The sequence below is a fragment of the Labeo rohita genome, chromosome 1 (assembly GCF_022985175.1).
Source record: "Labeo rohita strain BAU-BD-2019 chromosome 1, IGBB_LRoh.1.0, whole genome shotgun sequence".
Lineage (NCBI taxonomy): Eukaryota > Metazoa > Chordata > Actinopteri > Cypriniformes > Cyprinidae > Labeo > Labeo rohita.
Genome location: NC_066869.1, coordinates 646,600 through 668,923, shown reverse-complemented (window position 1 = coordinate 668,923; position 22,324 = coordinate 646,600). Strand labels below are relative to the sequence as shown.

The window sequence follows — 22,324 nt, the reverse complement described above, 5'->3', positions numbered from 1 at the left end:
AAAACAGATTAAAAACAAACAAACAAACAAACAAACAAAAAAACTACATACATATTCAATAATAATAATAATAATAATAGTAATAATAATAATAATAATAATAATAAAATCACAAAACACAGCACTATATCTCAAAAACACTATATCTTAGTTACGCTTAAAAAAAGGTAATACTAATACTAAAAAACGTTTTAATGTTTCTGTTTAATTTTTATTTATTTGTATTTGCTTATTTTATAAATAATTTATATTTTGTTGCTTTTTTTCTTTGTAAAGTGTATTGAGAAGCCTTTTTAAAATAATATAAAATTATTATAAAGTTCATTATAAGTAGTAGTAATAGTAGATGTAGTAGTAGTGAAGCCCCATCAGGTTTACTTCACACCACTTTATGAAGTCTGAAATGAAATTAAATGTTTGTTTTCCAAATGATAGTTTGTCACGTGATTAATTACGTTAACAAACAGGAGGCTTTTCTATGTAAACTTGACGGATTGATCGTGTTTGTCATCACACGCGGGCAGTGTTGTTGTAGTGCCGGCGGCGCCCGGCAGGTGTCAGTGTTCCGGCGCTCTGCGGCAGCGGCGCTCACGGACAGCGGAAGCAGCAGCGCGTTGTTGAGAGCGGCGTGTGTTCGGTGACGGTGATGATGATGATGATGGACCCGCTGGACGCGGTTCTGGATGAGGTGGCGCTGGAGGGTCTGGACGGCATCAGTATTCAGACCCTCTGGTTGCGGCTGCGGAGTCGACAGCCCGAGTTCGGGTTGAATCTGGATCCGCTCAGTCAGCAGTTCATCTGGACCTGCGTGAGCCGAACCGACGAGATCCGCTTCTACCTGCTGCCGGAGAACCGGAGAACCGTTACCATACACGACCGGTACTCACATTTACTGTAGTAAACACTGCAGTGCAGTAAAATCAGTGTAAACAATGAGGGAACTAATGAACACATTCACTATAGTCTCTTAAACATTTCCTATTTCAGAGGTCAAAGGTTATTAAAATCTCACTTATTAAAGAAGAAAACAGGTGTATCACACATTGTATTGGGTGTCATATACTATTAATATATATATACACATACAGAAGCCTATCATTTTGCATTTTAGGCTCATTTGGAGCACAAATATGTGTGATTTCTGAGTGTAATTGTTGTACAGTCATGTGAAAAAGTTCGGACACCCTATTAAATTTCATGGTTTTCTGTATCGGGACATAATAAAAAATTATCTGGTCCTTGGCAGCTCTTAAAATTTGGAAAATAAATCCTCAGATAAATATCATCACATGACATATCACACAGTGTCATTGTTTATTTAACAATAATACAGTCAATAGGGAAAGACCATGTGTGACAAAGTTAGGACGCCCTATGAGTCAACCGCCTGTAGCAGCAATAACTTCACACATTCATTTTCTGTGTGACTTTATCAGTCTCTCACATCGTTCTGGAGGAATTTGGACCACTCTTCTTTTCAGCGTTTTCATTGAAAACTTCAGTCCTCTTTCAATGTCCACTTCGGTCTCGTCTGTTCAAAGGACATTATTCTAGAAGACTTGTGTTTTGTTCAGATGCAGCTTTGCAGACCTAAACTGTGCTGCATTGTTTTTTTTAGATAGAAGAGGTTTTCTTCTGCCAAGTCTTCCAAACATGCCATTTTTTCCCATATTTTTCTAATGGTATTGTCATGACCTTCATCATTTAACATGTGAACTGAGGCCTGTAGAGTCTGAGGTGTAGTTCTCGGGTTGTCTGCCATTTCTCTGAGCTTTACACGGTCTGATCTTGGGGTGAATTTTCTGGGACGTCCACTCCTGGAAGGAGAGGTGTCTGTTTTAAATGTCTTCCACTTGTGAAAGAAGGTCAGATTGTTTGGAAATGGCTGTATTACTCTTCTCAGATTGATGGCAGCAACAATTGCTTCTCTAAGATGATTGCTGATGTCTTACCTCCTTGGCATTGTGTTAACACACACCTGAAGGCTCCAGACCAGCAAACTGACAAAGCTCATGCTTTTATAGAGGCGCTCAGACTTGCTGATGATCAGTTAATCGAAGGTGTTTAATTATCAGTGCTTGACTGTTATTTACTCTCTTAATTCCAATGTTAACAGTAAGTGTGTCCTAACTTTGTCACACATGGCTTTTCCATTTTGGCTTCATTTTTGTTCAGTAAATAATGACACGGTGCAATTTCCCCATGTGTTTTTGTTCATCTGAGGTTTTATTTTCAAAATTTTAAGAGCTGCCAAGGACCAGTTTTTTTTTAATGATGTCCTGATACGGAAAACCATGGAATTCAATAGGGTGTCCAAACTTTTTCACATGACTGTATGTTGTAGGCCTAGTTTCTCCCACAGTGTAGTTAAGATGTGTGTGTGGAAATTACTGTGGTTTAATGACAGGACTGTTTAAAATAATGTGCAAAACAATTGCATTCTCTAGTCAGGCCCTGTTATATGTTACTAACAGTATTCCTTAAATTAAATTGAGAAGTTTATATGTGACTACCTTGAAACTGATTAGTGTCACTGCGCTTCTGTGTTTGTTCAGGTTCGTGGAGGTGGACCGGAACACCGGCATCCATGAGATGCGTCAGGCCGAGCCGCAGGACGTGTACCCGGTGAGCGTGGTGACGGACGACCCGACCGGCGTTCAGGGCTCCTGTCTGTTCTTCAAGGAGCGCGTGGACGTGAGCGATCAGATCCGGAGCGCTGATCTCAGAGCGCTGCTGACGCTGGAGCAGGTCCAGACCCGGTGAGAGCCGCCACCAGGACCGGCCCGGACCGGACTCTGCTGCCGCTGACCGTCTCTGTGTGTCCTGCAGGTGGGGCGAGAGGCTGGTGATGGTGGCGTCGCAGGAGGTGCGTTACCGCGCTCTGATCGGACCCGAGGGAAACCCGGAGCTCAAGCTGCCCGATCTGTGCTACTGCATCCTGGAGAGACTGGGCCGCGCGCGCTGGCAGGGGGAACTGCAGAGAGACCTGCACACGCGCATCTTCAGGTGCTCGACACACAACACACACACCACTGATAGATATGTGCTTTAGAATTAGAGCTGCACTATAACTCACATCAGCATCAGTATGTGCACATCCACAACACTTCCACAAGACTTACCTGAAAAAAGACAAAGCACTGTTTATTTCATTTGTATTTTTGTTCTGTTATATTGATCTATGTTTGTAAAGTTTACTCACCTACAAAATCACCCCCTATCATTGATATTGTTTTTTTTTTTTTTTTCCCAAATAGAGCTCGTCATCTGATTGATTTATTTATTTATTTATTTATTTATTTATTTATTTATTTTTATTTTATTATTATTATTTTTTTTAAATCTCGCAATATATATATTGCAGAAAATCAAAATATCGCAATGTGAGTTTTTTCCAATAACGTGCAGCCCTAATTAGAATTTATATTTGCATTATATTTCCTACTATTAGAAATAAATTGATAATTTGAAAATAAATTATTAAGGCATGGAAATTAAATAATACTTAATTCGTAAGTAAATAAGTATTTAGTATCACGGGTATATTTGTAGCAACATCCAACAATACATTGTATGGGTCAAAATTATTGATTTTTCTTTTATGCCAAAAATCATTAGGATATTAAGTAAAGATCATGTTCCATCAAGATATTTTGTAAATTTCCCACCGTAAATGTATCACAACTTCTGATTTGTGATATGCATTTCTAAAAACTTCATTTGGACAACTTTAAAGGTGATTTTCTCAGTATTTTGATTTTGATTGATTTTTTGCACCCTCAGATTCCAGATTTTCAAATAGTTTTATTTTGACCAAATATTGTCCTGTCATAACAAACCATACATCAATGGAAAAATTATTTATTCAAATTATAAAATTTCAATTTGACTCTTATGGTCCAGGGTCACATTAATTTCCATTATTTATTGTTTATAATAATATAATTATTTTTAATTATTACTGTTGGAAATATAATTTGAAAAGGAATTAACAGGACAAAAATGAAATATATTAATGAAATATAAAAATGAAATATAAAAATGAAATCTAATTATATTGATAAATGATATGACTTATATATATCAAAAACTAAAATAATAATATATATTCTGTTATTTATGTTATTTATGATAATTATGTTTTATTATTTAATGTTGTTATTATAAATAATCATTTTTTAAAAATAAATTAATATGACTGAAAATCAATGTATAATTTGAACTTGATTAAAATAATAAACAGATTCATACTTTAGATGGCAACTTCTTGGTTTTGTAATACTATTATAGGTCTTTTGACAACAAAGTTAAAAGAACACAAATAAAAAGTGAACACTGTAAGCAACAGTAGACTACACTCAGTAATCTACCATGTTATATTAAAAAAAAAAGACCAGCTAACATTCATTTGACATACAGCAGTGACTGTCACGCGAATATGAGAATTAAAGCTGATGTGATGGTGTGCTGTGATTGGTCAGAATGGATGCGGGTAAGATGCATTACCTGAGGAGGAAGCTGGACAGGAACGGGCTGATCACGCTGCAGTCACACGTGGCTCGACTGCCGTCCGGAGCCCAACAACACTCGCTGCTGCTGCTGCTCAAGCGCTTCCACGTGGACAGGTGAACACACACACACACACACACACACACACACACACACACACATATCACGCTGATGTTACAGGCTGACATGATGATCACTGACCCCACCGTCTGTATGTCTGTCTGTCGCTCAGGAGGAGCAAGTATGACATCCTGATGGAGTCCACGTCCAACATCCTGTGTGAGCTGCCTGACAAGATCGGCATCATGATGAAGCTCCGTGAGCAGCTGGTGAGGGAGCCTCTCCTTCAGATACCGTGTTATCATTATAGTTTTGGGTAATGTTACTGTTGATGTGAATGTTGTCGTGTTGTCGTGTGCAGCGTGTGAGCGAGCGCACGTTCAAGCGCGTGTATCAGTACATGTCCGCCGCTAAGATGGTGAGTGTGGTGAGGATCCCTCTGAAGGAGCTCGACCCAGGCGGAGGACCCTTCAAAACGCTACGAGGTCAGAGGTCACACGCCGCAGTGTAACTCGTCTGATTGGAGCACGTGCGGCGCTGTGAACTGACGGGCTCGTCTGATTGGTTGTTAGGCACCGACGTGTTCGTGCGCTGTCTGAAGCTGCTGAAGCCGTACGGACAGAAGGAGGCGGAGGAGGATGAGGACGACGAGAACAATGACGAAGACGGCGACGTGTCCGGCAAGAGGAGCGTCCTCGCCGAGCCGCGCATCATCGAGCGTGACGTGCTCACACAAGCCTACGACATCGGTCAGAACGCCTGCACGTTACTCACACCGACAACTAGAACCATAACTAATATGACAGCAATAACGTTAAACATAACTATAACAGTGATGCTCGCTGTAACAGTAGTTGTGATTGTAAGTATTCGCTGCTGCAGTGGTGTCGACCGGGACCAGAGGGATCTCTCAGTCGGCGCTGCGAGGGCGACTCAACATCGGGAAACTGGAGGGACGAATGATCTGCAGATTACTGGAGCGAATCAACATGATCAAGGTAACGGTGAATCTCAAACATCTCAGCACAGCATGAAGAAGCTACACTTCACTTCTCATCATGTGTGTGTGTGTGTGTGTGTGTGTGTGTTTCAGGGCTTCATGGAGGACGAGGGCCGGCAGAGGACCACCAAATACATCAGCAAGCTCTTTGTGGAGCAGAGCCAGCTCAACCAGCAGTTCACCAAAGAGCGCCAGCGCAGCCAGCACCTGCGCGTCACACACCTCACCGAACCTGAGCCTCAGAGACGTCCGGAGCCAGAGCCGCCCGCCAGGGCCACCGAACAGGACCGGCAGGAACAGGAAGCGAAGGAAACACAGCAGAAAACCCACGTGCCCCTGCAGCTCAAACAGTCCAAACTCAGCTTCAGCAAACAGGCCACGCCCCTCAAAAGTGAGTGACCAATCCCAGCGTGTGTATGTGACAATGTGATGTTGTTTTTCATTCTTGCCCGTGTCGTTCAGAGAAGCCGTCGGCGCGAGCGGGCGGAGCCAAAGCCTCTCAGAAGCCTGAGGTTGGACAGAATGCGGAAGCCGCCGACCCTGCCCCCGCCCCCAGCACGAGCGCCAGCCAATCGCAGCAGCCGGTGATCGTGGAGGTGCTGACAGAGGTCAGTGTGAGTCTGTGATAGCGGTAACACTCGTGATAACATTAACAACAACTGTAACAATAAGTTTAATGATAATTGTTGTGATAGTGATAACTATAATGTTGATTATAATAATAATTCTTGTTACGATCAATATAATGATAATTTGAACCCTGATGGTCTGTTTGTCAGCAGAAGTCGAAGAAGGTGGAGGTGCACGAGACGTATCGATTGCTGAAACGCAAGAACATGATCATCGAGGCCGTGCGCTGCAGCAAGATCATCGAGGGCTTTTACACGTAAGAAACTCACTCGTGCGCTCTCATCCACTGAAACACAGCAGACCAACAAACGTGTGTGTGTGTGTGTGTGTGTGTGTGTGTGTCAGGCTGCAGAAGCTGCTGACGGAGGAGGAGAAGAAGGACGGCATCAACACTAAAGTGTGTAAGAAGAGTGTGGTGAGGCTGATCCGCTCGCTGTCTCGAGAGGGCTTACTCAAACTCTACCGCACCATCGTCATACAGGACGGGGTACAGAAGAAGGTGCGACACGCAAGACATCTCACACACACGCACACACACACACACACAGCAGCTGATACACTTGCATGTGTTGTGACCTCTCAGGTGGAGTTTGTGGTTCACCCGTCTGTGACGCCCGACGATCCGCTGGTCAAAAGCGCCATAGAGCAGATCCGCCTGCGCATGTCCAGCTCTGCCTCTGCTGCCCGGTGAGAGAGAACACATTACCCACAATCCCCCACAGGCACATACACAGCTGCAGGAAAGGGTTCAGGAAAGTTAATACTTTAATTTATCAAGGATGCATTAAACTGATTACACAAAAGATGACTATTTTAAAGTTCTTTTGAACTTTCTATTCATCTGTGAATCTTGAAAAATAAAATGTTTGATAGTTTCCACAAATATATGAAGGTTTTCAACATTGCTAATAATCAGAAATGTTTGTTGAGCAGCAAATCAGCATATTAGAATGATTTCTGAAGGATCATGTGACACTGAAGACTGGAGTCATGATGCTGAAAATTCAGCTTTGATCGCAGAAATAAATTACAGCTTAACAGATATTCACATAGAAAACAGCCATTTGAAATTCCAATAATATTGCACTGTTTTGACAGTATTTTTAATCAAATTAATGCAACCTTGAAGAGCAGGAAATGCTTCTTTCAGCAACATTATTTTTTCTAAATGTCTGACTGTCAGTGTGCACTTGATTTTCACGTCAGCGTTGAGCCACCGCCTGAGAAAGTGAAGCCCAGCGCGCCGGAGGGGAAGGAGAACAAAGCGTCTCGTGCGTCTCAGAGCAGCGGCCTGAAGAAAGTGTCAGAGCAGATGGGCGTCAAAACGCTGAAGTCCTTCAAGCCGGTGCTTGGTACGGAGCTGAACTCAGCACAGCAGATCCTCACTCGCGTCCCGTCGCTTCATAACTACAGCCAGAGCTGTTCTGTGTGTCAGTTCCAGGACTCGGCCGCTCCATGGGTTTCCTGCCCAAGATGCCCCGCCTGCGCGTGGTTCACTCCTTCCTGTGGTACCTGATTCACGGACATCCGCTCAGACGATCCGATCCTGCCGAGCCGCTTCCTGAAGCTCCGCCGACGGAGGGAGACGCCGGTGCGAATGAAGGCCAGTTCAGGGGTGAGTGTGGGGTCGGGTGGCGTGTGCGTGTGACGCGTGACTCTCTCAAACACACCTGTATGTGTGTGTAGTGTATGTGAAGGAGAATAACTGGAAGAGGTACGTCCCTCCCATCCCGCTGCACAAGGACTTCGGCTACGGATGGGCCCTCATCAGTGATGTGCTGGTGTCTCTGCCGCTCAGCATCTTCATGCAGGTCGTCCAGGTCAACTATCAGGTACAAACACACACCTTTCATTACTGATCTGACACTGACAGATCAGATGAGAACAACTTCTGCAGAGCTTCTTTACATCGTTTATTTTTCACAATTGAATTCTTCAGCGTTTATATGTTTTCACTAAAATAGTACACTAACAGAATAAAACTAATAAAAATAACATTTGAATTCTTATAATAATCATTTATATATTATCATATTATATTATTATTAATCTGTTTTCAATTGAACAGAAGCTACCAGTGGTTTACTTATTTTTTTACTTATTTTTACTTATTACTCAAACTTATTTGATAGTTTTGAAAGACAAAATGATTATTGTTTTGTTTTTTTTTTTAATTCACCTGATTAATACTTCTTTTTTTTACAGAAAGCTGAATAAATAAGCTTTCCATTGATGCTTGGTTTGTTAGAACAAAATTTGGCTGAGATGCAACTATTTGAAAATTCTGGAATCTGAGGGTGCAAAAAAAATCTAAATATTGAGAAAATCACCTTTAAAGTTGTCAAGTTCATAGCAATGCATATTACTAATCAAAAATTAAGTTTTGATATATTTATGGTAGGAAATTTACAAAATATCTTCATGGAACATGGTCTTTACTTAATATCCTAATGATTTTGGCATAAAAGAAAAATCGATCATTTTGACCCATACAATGTATTTTTGGCTATTGCTACAGATATACCCGTGATACGTAAGACTTCTTTTGTGCTCCAGGGTCACATTTATAAATGCTTATTTCTTTATTACTGTTTCTTTGTTTCATTTTTTTAATTAGTAATGTTGTGTTTGTGTTGTGTTTAGGTTGAGGGTTTGGATCAGTACCTGAAAGATCCAGTGAAGCAGCATTTTCTGATCCGATTCCTGCCTGCTGAGATGAAACGACAACTGCTACACAGGAGGTAAACGCCCACACAAACACACGCCAGTTAGCATGCCTGTTCATTCAGATGCTTACGTAAGTGTTGTGATGATGCTGATGTGGGATTGATGGCTCTTCACACAGGAAATACATCTTCAGTTTCCACGAGAGTCTGCAGAGGTTGTGTTTCATGGGTTTGCTGCAGTTCGGCCCCACTGAGAAGTTCATGGATAAAGATCAGGTGAGCCACGTGTCGGTCACGTGATCACTTCATAGGCGACGCTCGTCCTGAGTGTGAAACTAACCGTACGGTGGCGTCTGTGTAGGTGTTTGTTTTCCTGAAGACGAAGGCCATGATCGTGGATACGACGGTGTGCGACCCGCACTATAACATGGCCATCGAGACCATTCGTCCGTTCGAGAGGAGACGCTACGTGTTCAGCAGCGCACAGGATGTGGAGAACTACTGGTTCGACCTGCTGTGTGTGTGTCTCAACACTCCTCTAGGTACAAACACACACTGCATCACCAGTCCTGTGTTTGAGGTCAGAGTGCGATCTGTTCGATTCATCGAGCTGCTGTGAACTGCTCTTGATGACATGTCATTTTTATTACACTATTAAACACAGCTGAAATCTATGGAAACTCGTTTCAACCACTGAAAAATAAAATATGTGAGTTTATATCTCACAAAAATGACTTTTTTCATGCAAACGCAAGTCTATATCTTGCAATATCTTTCGCACAAATGCAAGTTTCTATTTCACAAAAATTACACACACACACACATATATATATATATATGAATGATAAAAAAAAATTGGTACCGTTGGTATCAGTTAAAAAGTACCTCTCCCATGTATGTACTCACTTTGACTTTACAAAAAACATTAGTAATTTGTCTGTTATTCAAAATGTAAAAATATCATGTGGTGCGACCGTCAGGAAACTACCATTTTGGGACTTTTATGTTGAAAATCATTCAAAGATAGGACATTGCATCATATAGCAGTTTGCCAATGATCATAACTCTCTTTTAAATTTGGGGAAAAAAAAACAACTTTTTTTTTAAACATAAACATGAAGGACATCAAAAAGTATCTTGTTTCAATCATAAAAAGACTTCAGTACACAAGTTTAGATCTACCAATGTTAATCTGCTCTTCTGGCATTATAATTGGTCAGATGACCTGCCGGTGACTCCCGGCGAAGGGTCAGTTGAGCAGACAGTATTGGGAATATTTCTGTGGCTAAAGAAATGCCTGCAGTTAGTGCCATGTGCTGCACTTTTCACACGTCTCTTTAAATAGATTTTTAATGATACAAGGTCTTTGTGTCATTTGGAGCAACCACTCATATGGTGTGACCAATAATAACAATAACTGTACTAAATTAAAAATAAAATGTCTAATTTCTGTGAAATATGAATCGCTGCTATAGCATGCTTAAGTGAATGGTTTTTATAAAATATTTTTTATCACTTTCATGAAATTTACAGGAAAAATAATCTGCTAACTACATCTAAGAAGGCAACTCTGAAATTATAGAATAAAAAATAGGAGGTTATTTATTTACAAAAGCTCAAAAGAAATGCAAAAACGTTTTCTAAACGCTTTATTGATTGAGAACATCTGAAAAAAGTTAATGTTATTAATAATTTTAATATAATTTATGGTCGCACCACATGACTTTTTTTTTTTTTTTTTTTTTTTTTTTCAGGCTACAACCACATTAAAATCACTTAATTTAAACATCCTTAATGTTTGAACAGTTACAGTAGACATTATTATTTTTTGTAACTGGCCTATCGAAAATCCTTATACATCAATCACCCATATATATATATATATATATATATATATATATATATATATATATATATATATAAAATGTGTGTGTGTTTTAGGTGTAATCCGGCCTCGTCCTAGCGAAGCTGCAGCGGAGACGGAGGAGTCTGATGGGGCCATGACAATTGAGCGCAACACCAGGCTGCTTTATACCTTACAGTAGGTCAGCCGCTCTGATTGGCTCAAACAGGACTGTGTGTCACCTGATTGGCTGATGTCATATGGGGTTGTGTTTTCGGTTGCTAGGGGCAGTTGTGACGTGGTGGATGATGGCGTTACCCCCGGCGACGGGCAGGGTGCTGGCGGACTGGACTCGTCCTTCTTCAGCCACCTGAAACGCAACTGGACGTGGACCAGTCACCTGATCAACCCCAGCAAACAGGTACACACACACACACACACACACACACACTGTACAGAGCCGTGTCAGCAGTGTTGCAGTGGTGTGTTAATGTGTTTGTGATGTTGTCAGAGCACTGAAGATTCAGGAACCCATCATACGGTCAGACTGAGGAACCTGCTGTCCAAACACCCACTGCCCAAACCGGCCACGCTCACCGGTAACACACACACACACACACACACACACACACCTGAAATGTTAAGCTTCTCTTCTGTTGACAGTAACAGTGTATAAGTGCTAATCTAAACAGTTTTATGAAGGCAGTAAGACTCCTTAGGTAGTGTTATTTAATGAATCGGTTTCTCTGGTGTCTGCAGCGGCTCAGAGCGGAGCGAAGGCGGCGCCCCCTGCTGTCCTGGAGGAGGAGGTGCGCACGAGCTCAGAGCCGTCCAGCAGAAACCAGGAGGTGCGCGGAGGACGAAACCTCAAACGCAAGAGAGAGAAGAAAGAGAGCAGCAAACCGGCCCGCAAGAAGAAGAGAGGTCACTAACGTTAACGGGACATTAGCATTGAACAGTCATAAAGTCATGTAATTAAACAGGATGTGTGTGTGTGTGTCTCTCAGCGCGCACGGGTAGACAGAGCCAGGCTCAGGACGAGACGGACCGCCGTGCTCTCCTGCAGATGACCAGACAGAGAGTCACCTGGACGCACATGGAGGACAGCCTGCTGATGCTGTGCCGCGTCGCCAGCCACTTCCTCAACCGGAAGGTACACACACACACACACACACACACACGCATGTGTCTGAACTGATAATACAGTAGAGATCACACTCATATGGGTGTGTCTGCTGTGTGTGTAGCTGAAGAGGCCGTTCGTGCCCTGGACGGTGGTCCGTGACGTGCTGCACGCTGAGTTTGAGTTATCGCTGGATAAAACATCTCTGTCTGTCGGCCGACGCTCACGGTACATCATGAAGAACCCGCAGACCTGCCTGAACTACAGGTGTGTGTGTGTGTGTGTGTGTGTGTGTGTGTGCAAACACAATGTGTCACATGACGACCTCTGCTGTCTCGTGTAGTTCACTATAACGACTGCAGACTGACACACACGCTACAGGAGAACACGCTGTCTGACCCCTGAGTTACAAAACACTATTTGAGACTCTTTTGATGCTTGTGTTTTAGGATTTGTCTGGCTGAGATGTATCAGGATAAAGAGCTGATGGTCAAATTCATGAACCGGACTGACGACTATAATGATGCGAAGGTCAGACACTGCTGAAATGATTCACTGATGTGTTATGAATCTTTATGATGATTCTTTAATGATTCTGAATCAGTTTTAGAATTTGAGAAAAATTGGTCTCAAATATTTTAATTTCTGTTCTAATGTAGAATAAATTTGTGTAATGACATGGGTATGACATAGGTATTACAATTAGGAAGTGGCTTAAAAATCATACAGAACAAGTTTTTTGAGAAAGTGAAAATGCGCAAATGTTTCCTGTGAGGGCTACATGTAGGTGCAGAGCGATAGAAAATATGGTTTGTACAGTATTAAAAACAATAGAAGTCTATGGAAAGTGCCCATAATTCACAAAAACAAATCTGTCTGTTACAGGTGTGTGCTACGGAGTATAAGGAGTTTGTTCGTGCTCTGAGGTCAAAGTTCAGCTCCAGCTATGGCTCCAGTGATGTCATCATACCAGACACCAGAGAGCAGCTCTTCAACAAGTACACACACACACACCTGTGTTATTTAAGTTTTACATTTAAAGTTTTATGAATTTTGAGAATGTTTTTGTTCTTTATATATATATATATATATATATATTATTATTATTATTTTATTTTATTTTATTTTTTAATTATTATTTTTATATACATATATTTCTGTAATAACACTGACACACTCTTATTCTCTGCGGGTGTCTTTCAGTCTAAACGTGTGTGTGTGTGTTTTCTCAGATTCAAGGTGTTCACAATTGGAGACGGATCACCTGAGCGCACTAAAGACATCATGAAGAGGTGTGAATGTGCTCTAAATTAAGCTTCATTATTTTATAGTACATTTACCTCTGTTTTTTCCTAGTTCCAGACTAAAATGTAAGTCTGAGCTGTTTCAACTGAAAGAAACATGCACTGATTGATCTTGAAATATGTCAGTGCCCTTGTTTTGTCTCAGGACATTTTTGTCTAAAGCATGTTTATAAAAATTACTTTCATGTCCTAAATGAACTATGGCCTAATCCTGGCTTGGTCTAAGCCCTGTCTGTGAAACCAGGCCTTATTCAATTCTTTTATTTATTTATAAAGAAAAGTCAAAGTAAAGTTCACATCTGTTCTTTTCGCTGCTGGGCATAAGGAGACATTAATGTGTTTTGTTCAGATATTAGTTAAACATCTCTGTGTTTGATAGTTTCGACTTCACTGATAGTTTTATCAGTGCTTGTGTTTGCGTGTTGGACTGTAAAGGTTGTGTGTGTTTCAGGAAGGAGGACATTCATGTTCTGGTGCTGTTTAATTTGATTCAGAGCACACTAGTGCTCACCAACGCCCAGATGAAGAACTACAGGCCCTTCCAGGTACAAACACACATGCACATGTATTGGTACTGTTGGTGTCTTTCACGTGTCACTGAGCCTGTCTGTGTGTGTTTGCGTCAGACGTTCTGTCTGTACACGCACTACAGGGAGGAGGTTTTGTCTCAGGCCTTTCAGACGTGTCGTAATCGTGCGCTAGTGAACCGCCGGCGGCCCACGTCCATCTACGGCCTGAAGAAGTGCCACGCGCTGCCCTTCCTGCCCATGTCCTACCAGCTCTCACAGCACTACTACAAGTAACACACCACAGCAAACTGATTTCAGACGACTGCAGTGTGCTCGTGTTCAACACTGACACTTCCCATCCGTCCGCCGCAGGTTCTTCACGTGGCGTTTCCCCAGCACCATCTATAACGAGGCGTTCGATCTGTTGACGGGTTTGTACGAGGCCGGCGGCAGCGACAGACCCAACAGCTTCTCCTTCCAGAAGGACACCGAGAACCCAGGAGTCCAGACGGAGACGGACGAGGACGCCGCAGCCGACACCCAGGGCATGCTGCAGTTCCCCATGGACGCTCCAGGGGGCGCCAGCGCCTGCTGCCTCAGCCTCATGACCCTCGGGCTGCTGTCTGTGGATGTCAGTATCCCGCAGCAGATCGTGGTGGTGGACAGCACGCTTATGGACAGTGAAGTGGTCAAGAGGTACCGTATGCGTTTGACACGCACAGATAGACATGCTAAAGACTCGAAGTATGCGCTAAAGACTCAGAAAGAGCTTTACTGCCAAGTGTGTTTACAGCTTCCGGTACAGAAAGTACAAACATAGTGCAGACATAGATAAAAACTAAGGTAATAAAACATTAATATTAGAGAGAATAGACAATAAATGATAAATAACAATAGTAATACAAATATACAGATGTGCAGTACTGAGGTGTGTGTTGTGTTGTTCAGGTACTGATATACAAACAAAATAATTGTTACAGATATACGTTAAAGACACGTTACCGATATACACGCTAAAGAGTTGCTACCGACGAATGCTCCAAAGAACACACTAAAGACGTGTTACCGATATACGTGTTAAAGACTCGCTCTGATATACACGTTAAAGTTGCAATCGATGTACACGGTAAAGAGTCACAACTGATATACACACTGAAGAGTCACTACCGATATACATTAAAGAGTCGTTACCGACATGCATGCTAACGGCACTACCGATATATGCACCAAAGAGTTGCTGCCGATATGTGTTAAAGACTTGTGACCAATATATGAACTAAAGTCTCTTTACCGATATACATGCTAAAGAGTTTCTACCGACGTGCCAAAGACTCTCTACTTAAAGACGTGTTACTGATATACGCACCAAAAAGTTGCTACTGACATACACATTAAAGAGTTGCTACCGATATGCATGTTAAAGACACTACAATATACGCGCCAAAGAGTTGCTACTGATATATGTTAAAGACTTGTGACCAATATACGAACTAAAGACTCTTTACCGATATACACATTAAAGACGCGTTACCAATATATGCGCTAAAGAGTTGCTACCTACATACGTCCCAAAGACTCTCTGCTTAAAGACGTGTTACCGATATGTGTGCCAAAGAGTCACTACTGATATACGCACCAAAAAGCTGCTACTGACATACACATTAAAGAGTCGCTACCGATATACACACCAAAGAGTCACTACTTATATATGCATTAAAGACTTGTTACCAATATATGAACTAAAGAGTTGTTACCGGTATGTGTGTTAAAGAGTGGCTACGAATATACGTGCCAAAGACTCTCTACTGATATACATGCTAAAGAGTCTCAACTTTATTTATATAACACCAATAAAAACAACAATTGTTGACCAAGGTGCTGTACAATCAATCAAATATCAACATTAACACTATGAACTACATAAATTACATCGCACAAGAATCCCTGACACAACACTATTAACTACAGTTAAAAGCCAGAAAAAAAGATGGGTTTCAAGTTTGGCTGTAAACTCATTCAGTGTAGAGGCAGTTCTAATAGAAACCGGTAGGCTGTAGCAGAGTTTCGAAGCAGCAACAGCAAAGGCTCAGTCGCCTCTTCATTTCAATTCAGCTCGAGAAACATTTAATATTCTCTGGTTGGAAGAACTAAGAGACCTTCCAGGATTGTGAGCAGATAATAAATTGGACAAATATACAGGAGTTTACGAATTCAGAGTTTTAAAAACCAGCAGCAGGACTTTAAAATCAATTTTATAACAACTTGGGAGGCAATGCAAAGATATTAAAACTGCCTTAAAGACTTACTACAGACATACACGTTAATACAGATAGACACTCTTACACCAAAACGAATAATTATAATAATAACTTCACACCAACAACCTTTACACTCTCACAGCTGACCGTATGTGTGTTTCAGCCTCACTAAAGCGCTGGAGGAGGAAGATGACGAGGAGGATGATGATAGGAAGAGGAGGCTGGAGATCAAACCCACTCAGGCGTCTCACACTAATTACCTGCTGATGAGGGGATATTACGCACCCGGAGTCCTGCGCTCACAGACGCACAACTCCAACAGCACCGACAGCATCATGGTCAACACCTGCACCGTCCACCTGCGGCTGAGACAGACGCCTGGACACACACTCTTCAACGGCATCAACGGCGGTCAGCACACACACACACACACACACACACACACTCTGCAAACATCATGTTTCTCATTTGTGTCTCTGTCTCATTTGTAGCTGCCGCCGTCTCAGCGCTGTCTCCGTCCACTTCTCCGTCTCTCCCGCTGTCCTTCACGCGTGTGTATCGCTCGGATCCCGTCGATCCGCAGACGTTCCTGGATCGCTGTGTGAGCGCGTTGGGATACGGAGCGCAGGACGTGCAGGCGGTGACGGAAATCAGACGTGCCGTGGAGGAGGCGGCGGAGTTTGGCGTTGACAGACAGGACTTCTGCGAGCGCTTCTTACACCTGGACCAGCCCGAGAATGGGCGGAGCAGAACACTCCAGCAGTACATACAGGTGAGAGAGAGACAAACCAATCATGCGCGAGACTTCACTGCGGATTTGATTTGTACTGAGTGTTTGTGTGTGTAGGATCTGGTGGACGAGGAGCAGCTGGTGGAGGTGGGCGCTCTCTCTCAGAGGCTGGTGTGTGCGGACGCCGCGTCTCATTGGCTGTTACAGAGCAGGTGTGATAGTGGGCAGATGCAGCATGCGTCCCCAAAGAGAGGCCCCGCCCTTGACTCCGCCCACGACACACCCCCACCTGCTAAGAGACGGGCTATGGAATCAGATTTACAGGAGTCCGTCGCTGTGGATCCCGTCTCCACGGACACAGCTGTCAATCAAACTGTCACCACGGAACCTGTCTCAACAGACACATCTGTCAGTCAGACTGTTGCCATGGATCCTGCTTCCACAAGCACAGCTGTCAGTCAGACCATCTCCACGGACACAGCTGAGAGTCAGCCTGTTTCCATAGAGACGGATGCTGAGCAGACGGTTGCCAACAATAAAGATGACGGAGGCTCAGAACAGCATATGTCAGATGGCAAAGAGGCGGAGCTTACCACAGACTCCGCCCCCTCTCATATTAAAGGTGTGTGTTTGGACTTTGAATGGTTTTGACTTTGGTTTGTTGTCGTGTGTGTGTGTTGATGTTTCCATTGGTTTGTTGTTTCAGATGGAGCTGAAGGAGCTGCTGATCAGGACACACAGTGAGTCACACATTCCCTCTCTGTGATGCTCGATTCTGATTGGACACTGCAGTCACATGTTTCTGTGTAATGAGTTTGTGAAGTACTGACTGCGGATTGAGTGTAATGCAGTGATCCGTCTGTTCTCTCCTCCGGCAGCGAGTCGGTGCGGTTCGTCATCCGGCCGTGGCGTGTGGTGGACGGCTCGCTCAATCGTCCCGTGTGTAAAGGCATGCTGGAGTCGCTGCTGCTGCACATCATGTCCAGTCCGGCGCTGCGCGAGTCTCAGCTGCTGCAGCATTACAGTCAGGTGCTGCAGCCCGTCGTGGTCCTGGACCTGCTGCAGGTGACGCATCCCGACGGCCTCACGCTGTCCTCTGACTGTTGAGCCAGTTTTATTCGTTTCTGTTTGATTCGACTCACAGAAGTGGCGTTTGTGTTTAATGTCAGGTTCTGGTGGATCTCGGCTGCGTGAGGAAGCGCTACACCGTCCAGCAGCACAAACCGTCGCTCTTCTCCAAGCCCAGAGCGCCGCAGGTCAAAGGTCAGGCCGAGGTCGGTCTGCGGGACGCGGGGACGGCGTTCTACGAGCCCACGGTGGACTGCGTGCTCAGGCTGGCGCGGGTCTTTCCTCACGAGCTCAACTGGAACAAATGGGTCCAGCTGTGTTTGCGCGCATGATGCTATTTATGTTTTAATATGATCCGCTTCTGTTGCACAAAATAAAGACACCTTTCCATGTACCACTTCAGTTCCCAGTTCTAATAGGTTTCAACAATAGATTTCATATGGTTTCATATCTGGCACCATATATGGCTCGAGATTTCAGCTCTGGACGCTCAATGACGAGCAGCAGCTTTATTTCACTCTAGTTACACATTAACCAGTGCAGAAGATCCAAACATGAATGCGTTCAACCTCTGAACACACAAACACACCTGCAACATCACGCTCACCTCTGAACATACTCACAATCGCTGTTGTGTTGATTCTGTTTGCTGGTTTCACTTCTGACCGGTTTAGAGCTGAGCTCATCAATCTCATGACAAAGGCAAATCACATGGTCTTTTTAAGATCCGTGATTATTGTTTGTTCTGGGCTGCAGTGAGATTAAATGACTCTGAAAGAGCAGCATCTGATCCACTGCTCGAGTATTCAGAGCTGAAGATGTGTGTGTGGTGGTTCTGATGTTTAGATGTAGACTCGGACACTATTCTTGAGTCTGTAATGTCAGTTTGCGTCTCAAGTGCCACATGCTCACTGAGCTGATGTACCTTTCATCTTTAACCTCAAGTATGTGGATGAATCTGAACATGGCATATTTAAGGAGCTCCTTGAGTCTTCAAATGAGTGTGTTTTAGTGATACTGGTGTTTTATGGTCCATCTTTCCTGCTAAGTCATCATGTCACTGGCTTCTATTGCTCAGTCACTCACAGCAGTGGTGCTATTTGTGCGTCTCAGACGTTTGACCCACACACAACGTCATCATGTCGAGCTTGAGCAGCTCTGTAAGATCATTATTTAGCTTCATGACTCATTGAACTTATTTGGGTCGTTTTGATCTGTAGGTTTTCGTTTTCCTGAAAATGCTCACTAATGTTTTTATATACAATTTTTTTTTAGAGAATATTTGTCCTTCTTGTTTTTGGATTTTTTTTCCCCTACTTTTTTTGTTCCAAAATAACCAGGCTACAATAAAAAGTAGCTTATTAAAGTGTGCCATATTATCACCAATATTGGACTGAAAAGAAAAAAAAGTTGACAAAAATGTTGAATCCAATATTTGGTGATGATACAGCATCATTTTCTCTCTGTACCCTGAATTATTATTTAAAATCTGTATGATTGTGCTAACACTTTCATAGACACGACACACACATTGGATGCATATCTGTAGACTTTAATTGATTACATACATTTCATGTCATATTTCCATATAATTTCTTTAAAGGTTAATCTCATCTAATCTGTTCTCTTAATCATCACATAGAAAAATTAGTAAAATATGAATCTCATTGCATCGTTTACACTCTCAGAAAGTCCCTAACGACAGCAGAATCTGTCTGATGTTCACTACAAGCAAAGATACTAAACCCTCTCAGTCCGAGTCCAAAGGCCCCGAGAATCTTCCTCTTCATTGAAGACTAGAGACTACGTCTGTTCTTTTATTTTAAAAGACCAATCAAACCTTCTCCTCAGACAGAAAGAGAAGTGCACAGCAGAGCTGCTTTACGATTTGTTGTTGTTACAGATGTCTTCTGAGAGGGAAACTTTCCGAGGCTCGAACTTGAGTTTGATGGGGACTTTGGGAGCCAGGAAACCGCTGATGCTGAGCTCTAGAGGAACCTGTGAAGAGCAAGAGAAGGTCAGCGTGAATGAAGGAACACGCGTCCTCCTGTGAGACCATGTACAGGATCCGTCCGCTCACCTGAGTCTCGGCACACACGGAGATGTCGAACCTCTGCAGGATCTCCACGATGGCCAGCTTCATGGACACCTGAGCAAATCGCATCCCGATGCAGTTCCTGGGCCCCAGACCGAAGGGCATGTACATGTAGGGGTCGATCGACTCCTTATTGCCTTTAGTGAACCTGAGAATGAGACACGAGAGTCACTTCTGCTCGTTACGAGGATCTGTACAAGCACTTACTCTAAATCAGGGGCGCTCAACCCTGTTCCTGGAGATCAACCTTCCTGCAGAGTTCAGCTCCAACCCTGATCAAACACACCAGACCAACTAATTAGGATCTGAAGGAGCACTTCATAATTACAGACAGGTGTGTTTGATCAGGGCTGGAACTAAACTCTGCAGGAAGGTCGATCTCCAGGAACAGGGTTGAGCAGCCCTGCTCTAAAGAACCAGTGAGATGTTGAGGTTTTAGTAGAAAAATTAATGTTTGAGAATCTCAAACCTCTCAGGTTTGAAGCTCTCGGGGTCGCTCCAGTAATCCGGGTCTCTGTGGAGCGCGTATGTAGGGATCATGACCACCGTGTCTTTAGGGATGAGGAGGCCGTTGATGTCCACCGTTTTCTTACAGACCCGTTCGAGTCGACCGGCGACGGGGAACAACCGGAGAGACTCGCTCAGCGCCGCGTCCAGATAGTCCATGTTCATGATGCCTTCATAGTCCACCGGAGCCTTCAAACAGAACGGAGTCAGCGGTTAAAATCTCAAACTGGTCTCACTTACAGTTTCATTGAGTTCTCTGAGCTCTACCTTATTAGGAAAGGTCTGGTCGATCTCGTCCTGCAGTTTCTTCATGGCCTCTGGGTTGGTCGCCATGTTGTAGAAGAAGAAGGACAGAGTGCTGCTGGTGGTCTCGTAGCCGGCGAAGATGAAGATCATGGACTGCGAGAGGATCTCGTGGTCGCTCAGACCTGCACAAGACACGGTGTGAGGAACAAGCACGAGCTCTTATTCTGTGGTTAACCATCTGAGATGCTTCACCTTTCTCTGTGTGTTCATCAATGCTTCCGTGCTCCGTTTTCCCTTCCGTCTGAGAATCAATCATCAGCTGCAGGAAGTCCACTCGCTTCTACAGGAAAGGTGTATGCGATTATATTTACACTCAAGCATTTGGCAGACGCTTCTATCTCTTGTCAGTTCATGCATTCCCTGGGAATCAAACCTATGACCTCGGCGTTGTTCATGTGAAGTGTTTGTCGTACCTTCTTGTGGTTGTTGGCCACTTTTTCAGACTTGATCTTCTGAAGGGCAGCGTAGAAGAAATCGGTCACAGATGTCGGGAAGAGGGCGAAATTCATTTTGTCCAAGACAGGGGCGAGGAAAGGAAATAAAGCTAGTGAAGAAATCAAAAAAAGAGTTGAAGAACAGGTGCAAAATTTCCTATACTGAAGTGTGTTGAACGGACAGGACTAGTTGAGCTGTTTACCGATGATCAGGAACATGGGGTTCAGGAAGTCAAACTTCAGCATTTTCTTGATGTTGGTCACAAATGGATCTTTGGGGTTGTTGAGAGAGTCGATGTCGACGCTGAACGCCGTGCTGGTCACCACATCCATACTGTACGCGCCGAAGAACCTGAACACAATCAGACGAGAGAAAACTATTATTAGTCTGACCTGATAAATGAATAACCCATATTCTATATAAACAGTGAATGTTTTCCAATGAATATTGTCTGTTATAAAAGGTTATAAAAGGTTATTGGTGAAATATTTGAACACCTTTGCTCTGGTAAGTATAATGATACCACGGCAGCTCCTTTCTTATCTATTCAGATAATATGAAGGCAAACATGATATTATGTAAGACTCGCGTGTGTGTCTCACTCTTTAATATCTGCCGCTTCTCCACGCTTGGCTGATTTCCCCAGATTCTCAACCAGAATGTGAGAGTGTGTCTTCATGATGCCAAACATCTACAGCAGAGAAACGACAGTATATCATCATCAACTTCAAACCATCTTCATCACACAGCTAACAGTGATGATTTAATATCAGAGAAACACAGATCCTCCTCAGCATGAATCATCATGTGGTTCAAACAGGTCATTTGACATCTTGAACTGAACTGCAGTGTTACTGCCTTCAGATAAAAGAGATAAAAACTATAGCTGTAATGACTTGATAGTGTGATAATGACAGATAAAGATCAGATAAACCATCAATAAAACCTCATGTGAATCATTTGCTCAGTTCAGCTCCAGTCTGGGTTTCTCTCTAGGACGACTGAAGGTGTATTTGTGGTGTCAAATGTAAGATGACATGTATGTGTGAGTGATTTCAGTCTCACGGACCTCCTTTAACCTCCCGCTGGTGAAGGAGGGCGAGAGGACGCTGCGGATCCTCCTCCAGTCGTCGTCTTCCACGATGGACACGGCGTCGTACAGCGGCCCGTTCAGACCGAAGTTCTGTCGGTTCAGAGGACAAACGGAGATAAAACCACAACATGAGCACAAACTCTAATATAGAATTTTTTGACCATTGCCATGTCCTTCTAGGGCAGACC

General features: G+C 43.2%; 2 protein-coding genes across 2 annotated transcripts; one reads left to right on the top strand and one right to left on the bottom strand.

Annotated features, from left to right (window-relative positions):
• The first annotated feature begins 530 nt into the window (after nt 1-530).
• LOC127164334 (general transcription factor 3C polypeptide 1-like) lies at nt 531-18,094 on the top strand. Its single transcript, XM_051108211.1, has 37 exons — nt 531-879; nt 2,556-2,759; nt 2,830-3,006; nt 4,482-4,625; nt 4,742-4,838; nt 4,931-5,054; nt 5,142-5,318; nt 5,452-5,567; nt 5,663-5,960; nt 6,032-6,177; nt 6,352-6,455; nt 6,545-6,698; nt 6,783-6,886; nt 7,406-7,551; nt 7,635-7,814; nt 7,886-8,031; nt 8,843-8,940; nt 9,045-9,141; nt 9,227-9,407; nt 10,807-10,906; nt 10,994-11,129; nt 11,220-11,307; nt 11,468-11,632; nt 11,716-11,861; nt 11,956-12,098; nt 12,281-12,362; nt 12,717-12,829; nt 13,064-13,123; nt 13,587-13,680; nt 13,762-13,934; nt 14,017-14,340; nt 16,066-16,313; nt 16,394-16,674; nt 16,750-17,254; nt 17,339-17,372; nt 17,511-17,697; nt 17,802-18,094. The coding sequence occupies exons 1-37, from the start codon at nt 647-649 to the stop codon at nt 18,030-18,032; spliced, it is 6,036 nt and encodes a 2,011-aa protein (XP_050964168.1). The 5' UTR covers nt 531-646; the 3' UTR covers nt 18,033-18,094.
• A 1,137-nt stretch (nt 18,095-19,231) lies between these two features.
• Nucleotides 19,232-22,261, bottom strand: LOC127164342 (cytochrome P450 3A40-like). Its single transcript, XM_051108223.1, has 9 exons — nt 22,113-22,261; nt 21,646-21,734; nt 21,246-21,394; nt 21,022-21,152; nt 20,801-20,888; nt 20,570-20,730; nt 20,265-20,491; nt 19,781-19,943; nt 19,232-19,698 (listed from the first exon to the last, which is right to left on the bottom strand). Exons 2-9 carry the CDS (start codon nt 21,732-21,734, stop codon nt 19,582-19,584), a joined length of 1,125 nt encoding a protein of 374 aa, XP_050964180.1. The 5' UTR covers nt 22,113-22,261; the 3' UTR covers nt 19,232-19,581.
• Between the last annotated feature and the right edge of the window lie 63 nt (nt 22,262-22,324).

Excerpts from the sequence above, each read along its gene's own strand:
- LOC127164334 (XM_051108211.1), top strand. The coding sequence starts at position 647 with ATGATGATGATGATGGACCCGCTGGACGCGGTTCTGGATGAGGTGGCG. Across the intron at positions 6,456-6,544 it reads ATCATCGAGGGCTTTTACAC|GCTGCAGAAGCTGCTGACGG; the intron begins GTAAGAAACTCA and ends TGTGTGTGTCAG. Across the intron at positions 10,907-10,993 it reads AGGCTGCTTTATACCTTACA|GGGCAGTTGTGACGTGGTGG; the intron begins GTAGGTCAGCCG and ends TTCGGTTGCTAG.
- LOC127164342 (XM_051108223.1), bottom strand. The coding sequence starts at position 21,734 with ATGTTTGGCATCATGAAGACACACTCTCACATTCTGGTTGAGAATCTG. Across the intron at positions 20,492-20,569 it reads ACCAGACCTTTCCTAATAAG|GCTCCGGTGGACTATGAAGG; the intron begins GTAGAGCTCAGA and ends TTCTGTTTGAAG. Across the intron at positions 19,944-20,264 it reads GAGAGCTTCAAACCTGAGAG|GTTCACTAAAGGCAATAAGG; the intron begins GTTTGAGATTCT and ends TCTCATTCTCAG.